At 44.7% G+C, this 14,864-nt stretch overlaps 1 protein-coding gene across 1 annotated transcript in view; it reads left to right on the top strand.

Moving 5' to 3' along the window:
- Positions 1–14,864, top strand: part of GFRA2 (GDNF family receptor alpha 2) — a 650,128-nt gene that overhangs the window by 206,406 nt on the left and 428,858 nt on the right. Inside the window, exon 3 of the mRNA XM_069617719.1 lies at positions 13,584–13,667. Coding sequence (XP_069473820.1) covers positions 13,584–13,667 — 84 coding nt within the window. The remainder of the gene's footprint in view (positions 1–13,583; positions 13,668–14,864) is intronic.

The following is a 14,864-nucleotide window of genomic DNA, read 5'->3' as shown; positions in this document are numbered from 1 at the left end:
TTGACAGTTTTTTTTTTTTTTAAATTTGTTCATTGATGAGTATATTCAGTCACATACATTGTACATTGCTTGAATGTTTTTACAGTGTCATCACTTTTTGGGGTTGTTATAAAGTAGCATTTATACCTCATTACATACTGTGGATTAACGTCAAATCGACATATCAACAATTATTCTGTTTAGATTACAAAACAAGCATAGTTTTACCATTTTTGTTTCACAGTCAAGCCATCAGCATTATCACACCTACAAAGCTGGCTAGAATATGTAAGGGACTTCAATCCAGCACTCCAACTAAGTCAATGCCTAGTCTGGGATGCCCAATGGAAGCCCTTATTTATATATATTTTTATGACAAAGTTCTTAAATCTGGATGATGAACCCTTATATAACGCCCCTCTCTTTGAATCCCCCTGACCTCACTGAGCCAAGAAGTAGGTTTGTTTTGCAAATTAAAAGGTTTACTGGAAAAATTAAACAATATATATTTATATCACACTTTTATGGACAAAATAATATCTGATAGCACACTTATGAATATAATAGTTGTCAACAATGGGTAATATTACAATAGCACACTCTCCTTAATCACTTAGGAGTTGGTAAAAAAAGGATACGGTAGCAGAGAATACTTTTATGGTTCAAGGAAAGGCAATAGTGGGAATGAAGGCAACACAGAAATAAACTAGATATGGTTTCAGCAAGAGATAATATGATCACCTTTTCCCTTGTGACAACTCACTCCTCCCTTATGCAATAGGAAGAGATGGAAATGAGGACACACAGGTTTCAAGAATATAATTAATAATGCAGTTCAATCCCAGTTCCCCCCAGCACGCTTAGAGAGAACAGGTATGATTGAATGCAGGCAAAGTCCTTTTAGATGTGATTGCAATGAAGTGAAAAATATGCTAAAAATGATTTTAATTCACTAAAGGAGATTCAGGGTAGGTGATAGTTACTTTGGATTGGTACAGGTCAACACTAGCAATGATTCATGAATGATTATCAGATTGAAAACAAAAGTCAGCAGTTGCAAGCAAAAGACAGCTATTTTGACAGAAAATGAAATGGAGCTAAATTGCAATTCTCAGCACTTTTTCCGCATGCGTAAATCTCGATTACGGAAAAACTATAAGGAATTGGAATGTCGTTTTGGGTTTTTTGGAAAGCTTAGGATCTTAGATTTAAAATGACAGTTACATTCCGCTTCTAGGACGTGTGGTTCAAAAGATATGGACGTTTTTGTGAAGGGAGATTTTCAAAAATAAAGTCAAGGTCAAGGAAGGACAGATGACGCTTTTACAGATTTGAAATCACAGGATGGAATCAAAATTCTGAATGCAGTTCTGGACAGGTTGAAATGGATGGGATAAGATTACTTTAGACTAAGAGATTGGTTCTGGACAGTTCTAGACTGGATACTCACTCCTTAGTTTTGGAATAGAATGGACCTCGTCACAGATCTGGTCAGGTTTGGGCTGCGGTTCTCTCGCCACTGGACAGGTCTCAGGCCCTCTGGATTCTGCTCCCAGCACGGCCTCTGGTCTGCTATCGGCACTGCACGGCAGTCTGGTCTGGTCTCTTGAACTGGATCTGATGGGTTCTGGATACAGCTCTGCTTTCTCCGACTAACAAAAAACTCAGCGTTTCTGCAGACTTATCTCACTCAAAAATCTCACACAACCATCTCTCGCACAACAAGCTGCACACACTTCATAATACCGCAACAACATATAAGCAACACCAACAGCACACGAGGACTGACATCGATCCGATAATCACACTGAAGTTCAGCACCCGGTGTATACCGAGTTGAAGCTGCCAACAGAACACCACTCCTCTCACTATCATACTCCTGCTTCACCTACTAACCCATCCCAGATTCTCATTTTCAGATCCGCCAGAGCGCCTGGGGACCAACTCCGTTGGTGACAGTGCGAGGTACAAATACCTTTAACATTTAACATTTAACAGGTAGAGGCAAAAGGCACCCTAATCATAGTGTGGGCATTCTAATTGCAAAAATCTAGAGTTCGGGATCAGTGGACCTTTTTCCTGTTTACTTCACAGATTGACAGTTTTAATATGGCAAAATAACAATGACCATTGTCCAGGCAGAACCAATCATCCATGGGAGATCACAGAGTTGTTCAGGTAGAGCCTGAAGCCGGTAAAATAATCCTTGGGCCGGTCCCAGGGTGTCGCCAGATCTCTATAAGCGTCCGCTTGGTCATTGCACCAGGCAAGATCTCTCAACCACCCCGCTACCACTGGCGCCTGCAGTACCCACCAGCCTACGGCCACACATCTCTTTTCTACCAACCGCGCCATTCCCAAAACCTTCGGTCTTGCTTCAGGAAACCCTGCCTGAGGCCCAAAATACATACATCCCGGCTGGTCAGGATATCGAGCCCCACTATTACACTAAGAACATTTTGTATTTGTCCCCAATGTGCAGCTACCAAAGTACATTGGCAAGCCAAATGCTTAAAATCAGCCCCATCCATTTTGCAGCGTGGGCATGCTCCCTGAGAAATGGAATGGCATTTTGGGATTTTTTTAGGGGTGATGTATGTCTGGTTAAAGAAATTGAACTCAAGTAATTTATGTTTGACTGTCTTAACTTGCATATTACTATATTTCCAGTCATCGGCTTCTATGTTGTGTCCATGGGCATTTTCCCATCTTCACCTAGGGGTCTTACCTTTACGCCACTCCTAGACCATACCATGCAGCATGGAAATTGTGTGTTGGGCCTGGTCACTGATCATGAGTAACTGTAGTGCATAAGTGGGTGGAGGCAGGCCTGGAAATATGTTGAGGGCTGTACTCAATTTTAACCCTATGATAGATCATTTGTAGCTCGAGTGTTGTGCCCCCCATGTCCCTGTACACTGCATCAAGCACTCTAAACCAGTCATACATTTTAATAATGCCAAGGTTGGCAAGCTCCCTACACAATCCAGGGTCAAATGGGCTACACAGGCCACAGACTATGTTGAAAGAAAGATCAGTCGGTATGGGGCAGACTGTTTGTGTGTGGTGTGTGCAGCCATAGATGTATAGATCATGCTAATTTATTTGCAAGGGGACACTGCTTTCCCAAAACTCTGCAGTAGGCCTATGCAGCGTAATAATGGCCCTGTTGAGCGGACATGCTGTACCATGCCAATGTTTTATATGACTAGCCGGAGCAACCTGGTAATAAGTGTCTAGGTCTGGGACAGAGATGGGAGCATGAGAACCTCTCAAGCTAACCGACCCTGTAATCAATTAGCACAGCTTTGAGTGCTACCTGTCAAAATATGTCCTAGGAGTCTTAACTGTGACATTCAAGAATATATACAAATATGTGGTGTGGACTACTATTTTAATGACAGATATACAGGCAATGATAGAGAGTGGGAGATGGCCCAATTTCATAGTGGTGGTGACTGCCATATGGTTATCGACCAACACCTTATGGGGATCATTGGCAACTTGGATTCCTAAATAGCGTACCCCGTCCTGACACCACTTGAAACCCCAGTCAGTCTGAAGCCGACCCCTGCTGTCGTGAGCAGGGGAGTTCAAATTTACCCCAGTTAATCTTGATCCCTGAAAACGGTTGGAACTCGACCACTGTCTGCAGGTAAGGTCCAAGTTGCTGACAAGGTCTAATAGAGATAACAGAAGATTGTTGGCGTGGAGCAACACCAGAACATTCTGTGTGTAAAAGGTGTGTCCCATGTGCACATGTTCCGTTCAGAGGATGATTTCCAGAGGCTCAATGGCCAGGACAAATAGGAGTGGTGACAAGGGGCAGCCTTGTCGTGTACCTCTATACATCTCAAAGCGGGCTGAGGTAATGACGGTCACCATCAGCTTGACTATTGGCGTGGCATATAGCAGCTTAATTAATGCTAACAATTAAGTCCCCACTCTCATTCACTGCAAGACCGTGAAAAGAAATGTATACGGCAGATGGTCAAATACCTTCACAGCATTTTGTAGCATTGCAACTTCTTGTAATTGTGGGTCTAGTTGGGAGAGAACTGTAAACAGGCAGCAAAGGTTATGCTGGGTGGATCTCCCTGGGATAAAGCCAGATTGATCCGGAAGCACTAGCTTGGACATTAGTGGAGATAGCCGGTTTGCCAGCACCTTAGCAAGGGCTTTATTGCCAATATAGAGCAGGGATAGAAGCGTGTATGAGGCAAATAGCCGGATGTCCTTCCCCAGCTTGGGGAATGGTGTAATGACTCCTCTCTCACAGTGGGTGGAAAAACCCTTTTGTAAAGAGACGTCTGATAAGATTAAAACAGTTGGGAGCACACTGTGGTACAGAACTCTTTATAGTATTCTATTGAAGTACCGTCCAGACTCGGGGCCTTACCATTTGGGAGGTCCCAAACTTGTTTTCTCAACTCTTCTGCCAACAATGGGCTATTTAGCCTGGCACAGTGGTCTGCAATCACCTAGGCCAGATATATTTGATTAATATATTGTGACAGTTTATGACAAAGGATTGCCTCCAGTTTGCTATAAAGAGCTGCATAGAATTGCACAAATCCACTAATGATTGCCATCTAATCGGTATGTGCACCCCGATAACGACAATCTCAGCTATCATGACAGGAGCATTCTCAAATATGATAGCTCATGAGAGAGGTTGACCGGTCCTCTCCCCCTCACCATACCTCCTATCCGAGACTTTGCACCCCAGGAATCTGATTTCTCTATTTGCCGTCTCATAGCATTTTCCCAATGTATCCCTGATCTTGGGCAGCGTGCCCTTGGCGTGATCCCTCACATGTGTAGACTCCAGTTCTTTCAGGGCTTCCTCAGCGCTATCTTGTCTACCCCTGAGTGACTTTAAACACCCCATTTTCCCTAGATATGCACACTCCCTTTAAGTACACTTTATACATTTACCATAGCAATGCAACCTCCTCCACAGACCTTCTATTTGTTTCCAGGAAGCGTGACATGTCAGTGCAGAGATCAGCTTTGAACACGATATTGCATAAGGAATTTGGTTTGAACCTCCATCTTCTACTAAACTGACAGACATTGGGGAGATATAACCCTGTGGTGAGAGTGGAGTGATCAGACTGCATGCGCGGCAGAATATTGCTCTGCATCACCCAGATAGCATCTACTTGTCTATATGGGAATGTGAATCGTGGACAGTGGAATAATAGATATATTTGCGCTGCATTTTATGGGACAACCTCCACACATCCAATAGCTCATATTTGCCACACAGGTCTAGGAGGGCCCTGGCTGAACTAGCCAATGACCTTTCCCTATCGGAGGACCTATCCAGGAGCAGATGTGTTACCGTGCTCAGGTCACCTGCCATAGTCGCCAAACAGTCTGATAATTCATGCAGTTTGATAGAAATCCTGTTGAAGAAGCTAGGGTCATCCACGTTGGGTGCATTAAGATTAACTAAGACTGCACGATGACCAGCGATACAACCTGCCGGAATGGATCTAATGCAATCTCAGGAACTATAACCACTGTGTGTTCCTGAAAACCTATGGATTTCTGAATACAAGTCTTGACGCCCCGTGAGTAGGTAGTTTAAGATGAGTAGCATTTCGATTGAGTGCTAGCTTGCCAGAAGCCAGCATGACCAGCTTGTGTAAGGTGTGCATCTTTCAGCAAGACTATAGAGATCTGATGCACCTTTATATAGGCTATGAGCTTGCGCTGTTTAATCGGGTTGTTCAGCCCACGTACATTCCATGTTAGAGGTGTGAGGATGGCCTTCGCCAGCTCCGTCAACAGAGCGATTTGTTATTGTCTGCAGAGCACCAATGCCTCAGACAGATTGATGTGCTAAAGTGCCATTCCATGTGTTGTGTATAGGCCATGTGTCCATTGGTTTCAGTAATGTACGGTTCAGTTATGAAAAAATAACATTGTACAATAACCCCCAAACTCACCCCCTGCCTCAACACCCACACCCTCACTGGAACAACCAAGCCTCCACCTCAGCATCCCTCATTATGAAGTAGCATAATAAACACCGAAACTTTAGTCAAAAAGACAACTTGCAAGACTCGCCATGGGGGAGGGGGCTAACAATGGTGCACTTCTTCACATCGCAGAGGAGGACTCGTGATTTATGGAATCGTTGTGATGGCACTGGCGCTTCATCTTTTACTATTGTCATGTCCCGGAATTGGGGTGCAGATGCCAGATGTGAAGTTTAAACTTCCTTAGATGCGAATTCCCACCCCCCAAAAATTGCAGCCATTACTTTTTTTTTTTGTTGCAATCGCAGCTAGGGAAGATTAAGCTTTGCAACTGGCATCTGCGCAGTGGCGTGCTAGAGACAGACCGGGACATTTCTCAGTGGGATATCTCTCCCGTAGGGCACCTCAATGAGGGTGCCGAATGGGAAAGGTGTCCTGCTGGCAGGACAATGTGCGCTGAGCAATTCCTGCTCAGCACGCTCATTGTCCTGGCAGCAGGACACCTTACTCTTTCAGAATGGCAAAGTCCCGCTGCCAGGACAATGTCCCAAGGAGCGCCGGGCAACAGAGGGGCTCTTACGTTGCTACGTGTAAACAGAGCATTACAATGTGAGCCGTTAGGCACAGAAGGGAGGGGAAAGGAGGGTGGGAGACTATTAGCAGGGACTTTTGTCCCTTTCGAAAAGTGAGAAGGGTGCATAATGTTGCGAGCTTTATGAAATAATGACTATGGCTTTAAACCCCAAGGGGAATTTGTTAGGCTCACATTAATGTGCATGAGGTTGTTGTGTCTTTGCATGCAGGATGCAGAGAATAAAACTAAAGCCATACTCGTATTGCTCAACATATTTCTTGACAATGGATATAGTGCAGAGTTAGTTTACTATGAAAGGCTATTTTTTTTAATGTAATGTGGTTTGCATCCAAGGCATTGCTATAAACAAAGTATTATTTAAGCACATGAAATTCAAAGCAAAACCTTACTAAATATGTATATCCCCTAAACCTGGGAAGATGTGCTCAGTTGCTTAGGTTTTCCACATCCCGGTGGCACCATTTAACAAAAGTGTGTGATCCTGGGCAAATCATTTAATCACACTGGGCCTCATTACGACTCAGGCGGTAAGGGGTTTACGGCAGCGTAAACAGCGCCGACCCTTACCGCCTGATTCCGAGGTCCCTTAGCGCCATGGCGGATTTAACACCTGCTTTTAGCAGGTGTTAAAATCCATGGCGCTAAGGGACCATGTTGTTAATTACGCCACCGTAATTTACGGTGGCATAATTAACGCCTTCCCCACTCCCATTATGCCCTATGGGGCAAAAATGGGAATGGGGAAGGGTAAATGGGGATTGGGGACTTACCGCCCCGCCGACCTCGGAATGGGGCGGTAAGTCCGCCAACCACCATGGCGTAAACATAGTTTACGCCATGGTGGTAAAGGTACGACCCAGGCGGTAACTTACCGCCTGGGTCGTAATGAGGCCCACTGTGTCTTATCTGCCGCTCTGTAAGCGATTCTGATTCACTTCATAGCTTATGTAAATATATCATGCTATTATACAAAAAAGCCTAATGACTAGTTCCTCCATACATAATCATAGTGCAATGTAAGTATTTTGCACCTCAAAGTTATTTCCACTTGGCTTACTTATGGCAACTTATTCTACAGTCACTTCCATGTTGCTCCAAGTATCAAAGACTGATGATGCTCCTTGCATTGTCCTTTAGTGTGAAGTCACTTCTGTTGGTGCAATCTATATGCAAATTAGGAGGTTTGCATGTATTTTGCCCCAGAGTGCCAGGGAAGAGCTGCAATAAATGAGTTTCCTGCATCTGTAATGATCCTGCAGTTTTTTTTGTTGTGTGTTAAAATGCCATCTGCCACTAATGTTACCAGAAAAGTAGATTGGGACAGAGGTGGGAGGATTGGGGGCACAAATAAGACTGTATGGAATTGTGTGCACTGAATTTGGGGGGGAAAAGTAGCAGGACTTTTCTTGTGGCTAGCCCCCCCAATCTTATAATGCTCGATACTCCCCTGCATCTGCGCCAGACTTCTGGGTTGGGACAATAGTAAAAGATGATGCGCCAGTGCTTTCACAACAAGTATGTAAAGTGCAAGGCCTCCTCCGGTGATGTGAAGATGTGCAATCGTTCGCCAAGCAGGAATTTCAGTTTCACTGGGAACAGAATTTGGTATTTCAAGTGTTTTCCCTGAGCCTATGCTTACATCCAGGAAGGTACTCCTTGCAAACTGCACTGCAGCATTGTAACCACGCTATATTGATATGTGGGCATTGTTAAATCTTAGGTCACGCTTTTCTCATGCTGCTTTGAGGATCAAGTCTCTGTCTCTATCGTTGGGCACCCTGGCAATGATGGTGCCTGTGGGGCATCCTGGGGCTGGTCTGATAGTTTGTGTTCGGTGCACCCTCTCAATAAAAAAGTGGTCAGTGAGCACAGGGTGCCCCAGGATCACAGCTGACTCAAGCAAGCCCCCGATACGGATGTTATTCCAGCATGATCTGGATTCCAGGTCATCATTTTTCCCCAGGGGCCATTTCTTTTGTCCTTCTCCAGGCGCAACACTTTCTCTTCCAGACACCCCACTGCATAGTCGGTTCGACCAATACAGGTCTCCGCCTCCGTCATGCACCCACACAATTGCTCAATTTTGTGTTGCAAGCTTTCCAGCCTATTAGTGAGAGTGTCCATCTTCTGATCCATTGAACAAAGAGTTCCTTAAACCTCCAGCATGATAAAGCACAGTTAGTTGATTATTAGGAAAGGTTTTCAGGTATCGGTTGGGGCATTCTTTGTGTTATCGCTGCCGTTAGTAAACATGTCCATACAGATCTGCTTCTTTGAACTGGATCCAGGCATTTTTCTGACTTGTTGCTAGTAGCGCCTTGTGCAATCAAGCGCTGGTCATGGGCTCAAGGCCAAACACTGTCCCTATAGCTGTGGATGGGCCCAGGACCTCAAGACAGTGGGGTCCAATGAACTGCAGCAGCTCCAGCCACTACAATGTTGTTTTTATTTTAATGGTGAGGGTACAGTAGAGAATATTCCACTGTTTATACATGTCGCTCCAGACATTCTGTAGTAGCCCCGTGTCATACAGGCTACAGGGCTGCACAGGGCCAGAGCACCAGTCCTCCTCATACACAGTTTTCTGAATGTCTGTGTGCCCACATGAGGGGCCAGTGCCCACCACACACCCTCTCCTCCTCACCCTATGAGGAAATACACTTTGGCAGCATAGCAGCACCAGTGGGATCCCAGAGGGTACACCTCCACGAGTCACTGCCACCCCGGGTTGACACACCACAAGCACTCAATGAGGATATTAGTGTGGCAAGAACCTCAGCATCCAGGGACACGCGCAATTATCCTTTGCACCCTGTGTCTCTCACGGAGCACCAGCACCGTTGGGGAGGAACTGCAGGCTAGTCGTGCCCGGCCAAGCGTCAACCAGCTCTGGCTCCTGTCTTGGGATGGGAAGGCCTCAGCCCCATAGCATCTGAAACCAGGTTTATGACTGTCCTTTTCGACTGCCGTTAGTGTGCAGCACCATCATGTATGTTTCTGGCATTTTGTAACAACATAAGGTCGGCCACTGCTCAATGGATTGGGACTAAGTACAGGTTCCCTGGGCGGAGCTCAGCAATTAGGCAGCCATTTCCGGTGGTGCCGTCCAGCAGCCACCCTCCCCCTTCCCATTTTAATCCCATTCAAAGGCAATAAAGGAAAGGGCTCAAAATGCTTATTTAGAGAGGAAGTTGCAGCTGGGGGGAACAGGACCAACTAGTTTGCTGGAGAGCCTGTTTTGTGTAGGATAGTTTTCGTCTAACAGCAGGATTCCCACGGGACACCAGCTGGATTCCCACAGGAGCATTGAAAGGCGCAGTCATAAAGAATGTGTCTCACGACAAATATCGAGGGAAATAACATGGGAGTGTCAGAAGGGATTTACAGACTGTGGTGGTTGGGAGGGGATACACAAAAATGAGGAGAGGTGCACCTTTAAGTGGCAGGGGGCATAGGGAAGACCTTTCAATGTTATTTGCATTTCCCATCACTGCGGTCATTTGCTAATGCTTCAGTATCGTGGGAGCAACAACCGCGGCAACTCAAAGAGGCTCCATGTTGATGACGGTTATGTGTCCGCGGGAAATATTCAGGGGAGAATACTATGGAAATTAAAGGTGGGGTACAAATGGGAGGCATGGGGTGCTGGCCATGGCCAGTGACCCATGGATGTAGCCCAACTGTTGCCATGGAGACAGCGGCCCCTTCTGATGGCCATGGCTGGTGGCATCTCATTATTTATTAGTGAGGGGGATAAACACCCCAGCCTTTGGCCATGGCTAGTGGATCACAGTCTTTATTTTTCTCCATATTGTAATGTGCAGAGTGGGTTTGGGTTATTTACTAGTGAAGTTTATATGAGCCATGGCCGGCCAGTGGTCATAGAAAATAGCCAATGGGCCGTGGTCTTTCATCCGAATTGCTGCTCTGCAGTCGATGGCCAAGGCCTTTTGCCATGGCAAGAGGGATCTGGTTGTTTACTAGTGAGGTTGCCTTTGGTCAAAGTCGTTTATCCTAATTGTTGCAGGAGTGACAGAATGCACTTATAATGAATATTTTATAATGAAAAATATAACCATTTTTTGGGGGGGTTCTCCCCAGAAACCTGTTTCCCACCTCTAAAAACCCACTCTGGCCCTTTCCCCACAGGATGTAACCCTTTACCCCACCCCTAAATGCATTCTTCATAACATATTTCGTTATAAACTATTCAATATAAGATCATTCTTCATAACATTTTCGATATAAACACTGCATACCGATTGACAGAACCATGGCAAAAGGGTGCTCGGTGGTGGAGAAGACATTGCATGATAAAAGCCTTGAAATTCAGTGATAAAGCTTTAGTTAAGACACAGCTAGGACGATCCAATGATCAACGAATTTCAGTTTATGTTGGAAGTGACGGCAGCCTTAACTCGGAGTCATCTGCCTTGCTCTGTGCATGGCACATCAAAAGACCACAGCCGGAATGAACAATGAGATCAAAATGAGAAATGACATCAGGGGTGACATCACCGAGCTTGACTCCAAGTTTAGATTCTCGCCACTTCCCACACCAATAGAATTTCAAGGGTGTTCTTTCTTGTCTTGCGATGAATTGGATCATCTTATCAATGTTTTAGCTAAAGAGACTTTTCGCTAAATATATATATCTTTTCAGATACCTGCTTGTTCCTGCTGAACCTTTTCTTGCTTCCCTCCCAGCCATGGAAAGGGAAACGTTGTGCTTCAGCCTTCAAGATGATTCATGGAATTATTTGCGCCGAAAAACGGGGATTTGTGTGCCATTCTGCCCGCAAATCCCTGTTTAACAAATGGGGATTTGCGGGCAGAATGGCGGACAAATCCCCGTTTTTCGGCGCAAATAATTCCATCTGCGTGGCGCGTCGTCACCTGTCGGTTCATTATCCACCCATGAATTGTTGCCTTATTAATGACATTCGATGTATAAGCTGCTGGAACTATAATCTTTTCTTAATGTAATGAAGAGACTCATCTGTGCTTTGATTACTGCACGTTGTCATTGCTGCCGTTCACGTGTTTCTTTCTTAAACTGCCCACTTTATGCTCTCTTCTTTGTTCAGCGGGTTTCCATCCAGACACGTTTTTCCTTTTTTATTTAGTGCCCTGTTTCCATCTATCATATTTCATAGTATGTGAGAGAAATTGCAAACAATTATTACCCAAGTGTGGAGAATTTTGCCTCTGTTATTATTTCTGAAATAGACAACTCATCATTTTCTTTATTTTTTAAATGCTGATTACAACTAAAACAACTCTGAATAAGTGAATTCTTGATGGCATCTCTCTTAGTGACTGTTGCAGTGGACTTGTGAATGCTTGCCAAAAAATGGTTTGCCAAATGCTATTTCCGCCAAATTCTTTTAGCTGAATTTACCGCTTTTTTGTTTTACTCCAAATTGTGGGGGGTAAGTCAGAGGGGTTCTCGCACATCCATTTCTGCCCCCACACCTCACTACTACATACCTCACCCAAACGTACCTTCTTTAATTTTGCAGCAAATACATTTGGCAAAACTGTGTTACCGCACAAGTGGATAATACCATTGCAGCAGCATAAAACTCAGCCCAAAGCAAGATGGCTGCAAGTACTTCCCTACAGCTGACTGAATTCCTGAGATCTTATAATTTTAGTTTACATTAGAGTTTTTGGCATGAGCCACACCCTAGGTACATTGTAGTACAAACACAATTAAACGAGGAGCAATGGGTTGGAAATATCCTGGGCCCAAACTACACCTAAACCCAAAGGAAATGGTATACAGGTGCCAGTCTGATTATCTGCACGGGTGCATGAATCACTGTAATGGGTGCAAGACATTCAAAGCAACATATAATTGAGCACTATTTCATTAATATGATAAGATATGGCATTTATAAGGCTCCTATACACACGTGTTTCAAGGCGCGACGAGGCAGGGGAGGGGAAGACAGAGAACGATCTTACCAGGCCAGGTGATATTGAGATTGCGCAAGTGCAGGGGAGGAGGGAAGGGAGGAGTGCGAGGGGGAGGGGGAAGTGCAGTACATAGGATAACAGTAGTAAAATTAATAAATAAGTATAAATAAGACGCGCAACCAGCTGGTGGCAGGTGCAAGGGTAAGTGCAGACATCAGGTGTCAAGTGATGGTGGGGGCTCTAGGAATACAGAAGACAGCCCCAGAGTGCAAGGGTTGCCAGGGGGGCAGTGCAGGTGTGTAACTGGCGGAGAGTGGACCTGGGCCCGAGAACAGAGGGTAGCCGGTGACTAGTGCAGTTATGGTTTCAGCCAGGACTTCAGCAGGGGCGAGGAGGAGAGAAAGCAGAAGCAAAGAGGAAGTTCTTGAGGTACTTCCGGACCCATCGATGGTTCTCGTCAATTTTCAGTGCGGCAGGGAGGCTGCTCCAAAGCAAGTTCCCAGCCGAAGAAAGATTTTGCTGGGGTTGGGGGAATTGTATGTAGAGAGATAGAATCCGGGCTCAAGTTGAGACCCAGACCCCCCACAGTTAAAATGAGAACCATTGAATGTCCTCTTTGAATTCATGAATTAAAGCCGACCTCTGGGCTCAAAACACAGTCGTCAGGTTTGCACACCGGACACTTCACCACTGCACTATATAACTTGATGAAAAATAACAAACAACTAAAGGCGAAATGTCCCATTTCGGTATTGCAAGTTTTAGGGAAAACAATTTTATTGGTTCTTGTAGTTAAAAACATGCACACGTTTTAACGTTTTCAAAAACACTTTTAGAAGAAAATATCCTCTCTTGGTTTTGTGTGTGTGTTGATCTTATGAAAGGCAAATGCCTTTCGTCCTGTGAAATTTACGTGGTTATGCAAAGCCAATTTTATGAAATGTGCATATTCCACCTTGATATGCTAATTTCTGTCAATTTTTGTTGATTGATAGAATATCTGAATTTCCTCACAAGGAAGAGTTGTTAATTGTGTGTCTGTCTCAGGATTTGTCTGCATCCACGTCTCTCAGTCCGCTGGTCTCTTTGCTTTGCAGGGGAGGAGTTCTACGAAGCGTCGCCATACGAGCCCGTCACTGCGCGTCTCTCTGACATATTCCGACTGGCCTCCATTGTCTCAGGTAAGCACCTCTAGGAAGGATTGTTGGAAATACAGTGGCTGTCTTTTCCTATTGGTTTGAAATTGCACTCTCAAATATGTCCATTGCTTAGCATACGCTCTTTTGTTTGTTATGTAATTATTTTAAAAATGAATTCAGCGCAGACACCGTGGCCCTAAGGCAGCTGGGCGCTGTACAATAAAACCATGACAAAAAAGTTAATATGCATACAGTTTACTAAAGGAAATTACACAAAACAATAAAGAAAGCAATAACAATGCTATGCAAGAGTGAAGCGTGCAGTTGTTCCTCAATTTTCGAAATTCTGAACTTCCTGTTTGGGGTTTGACGGGGATTTCCTTGAAGGACCCGGCGGAATCATCCCCCATGATGAGCCTCTTCCTTCGCAGATATGGAGGATAAGGCGGGTGATTGAATAGATACATTTATTTTATTTATTTGCATTTTTAAAGCGCTCACACAGGTCGGAGGCATCGAGGCGCTGTTACAGGAATATGTCTTAGTTGCGTATTTATAACGCGCGTAATATCCAGAGGTTTCTAAGCGCGGACCGAACCTGTGTTGCTTCGTGTCGTTTTGTTTCCAAGGCGAGCACGATGCCGCTGAGTTATCCTCCCAGGACATTGGCGGTACGCTGATGAGAGCCTAGTACACAAAGGTCTTGAACATACTCAAGGTGACTAGATGGAAAAGGGGCAAGGTTTCATTTTTTTTAAAGGTAGGGGTACACTGCACCCTAATGTTCTCCCCTATGAATAAGAACCATCTTTGATCGAATGAGGTTTTACGCTATACGGTTGACATCCATTTGAGGGATGACCTTGAGCGACACTGCTAAAAATCAACCTCCCCAAAAATGACATTTTTTAATTTTTCTTTAATGGCACTAGCCTTAACATTAACTTACTAAAGTTAGACCTTTTAGAAGTTGATTTTTTTTTTATTAAGTATGCCACTACTCCCTTTCCCTACTTCGGCTCCTTTACCTTACTCCTTTCTTGTGTTGATTGCTGTGACTTACATTTGTGTGGCCTAGTCGGCCTTTGGGTTCGCCAAATATTCACGTTGACTTCAAGTAGGCTTTGTTGCCTACGGCTAACCATATCTGATGACAGAAGTGTTCTTGTGCTTTTGCTGGCTCTCTCTATACAGCATACATGATGACAATGTTGAGTATCAGTACAGATGTGCTTATTG

The sequence above is a fragment of the Ambystoma mexicanum genome, chromosome 10 (assembly GCF_040938575.1).
Source record: "Ambystoma mexicanum isolate Mex_15411 chromosome 10, UKY_AmexF1_1, whole genome shotgun sequence".
Lineage (NCBI taxonomy): Eukaryota > Metazoa > Chordata > Amphibia > Caudata > Ambystomatidae > Ambystoma > Ambystoma mexicanum.
The sequence above is the reverse complement of the archived record's forward strand: the minus strand, read 5'-3'. Positions and strand labels throughout refer to the sequence as shown.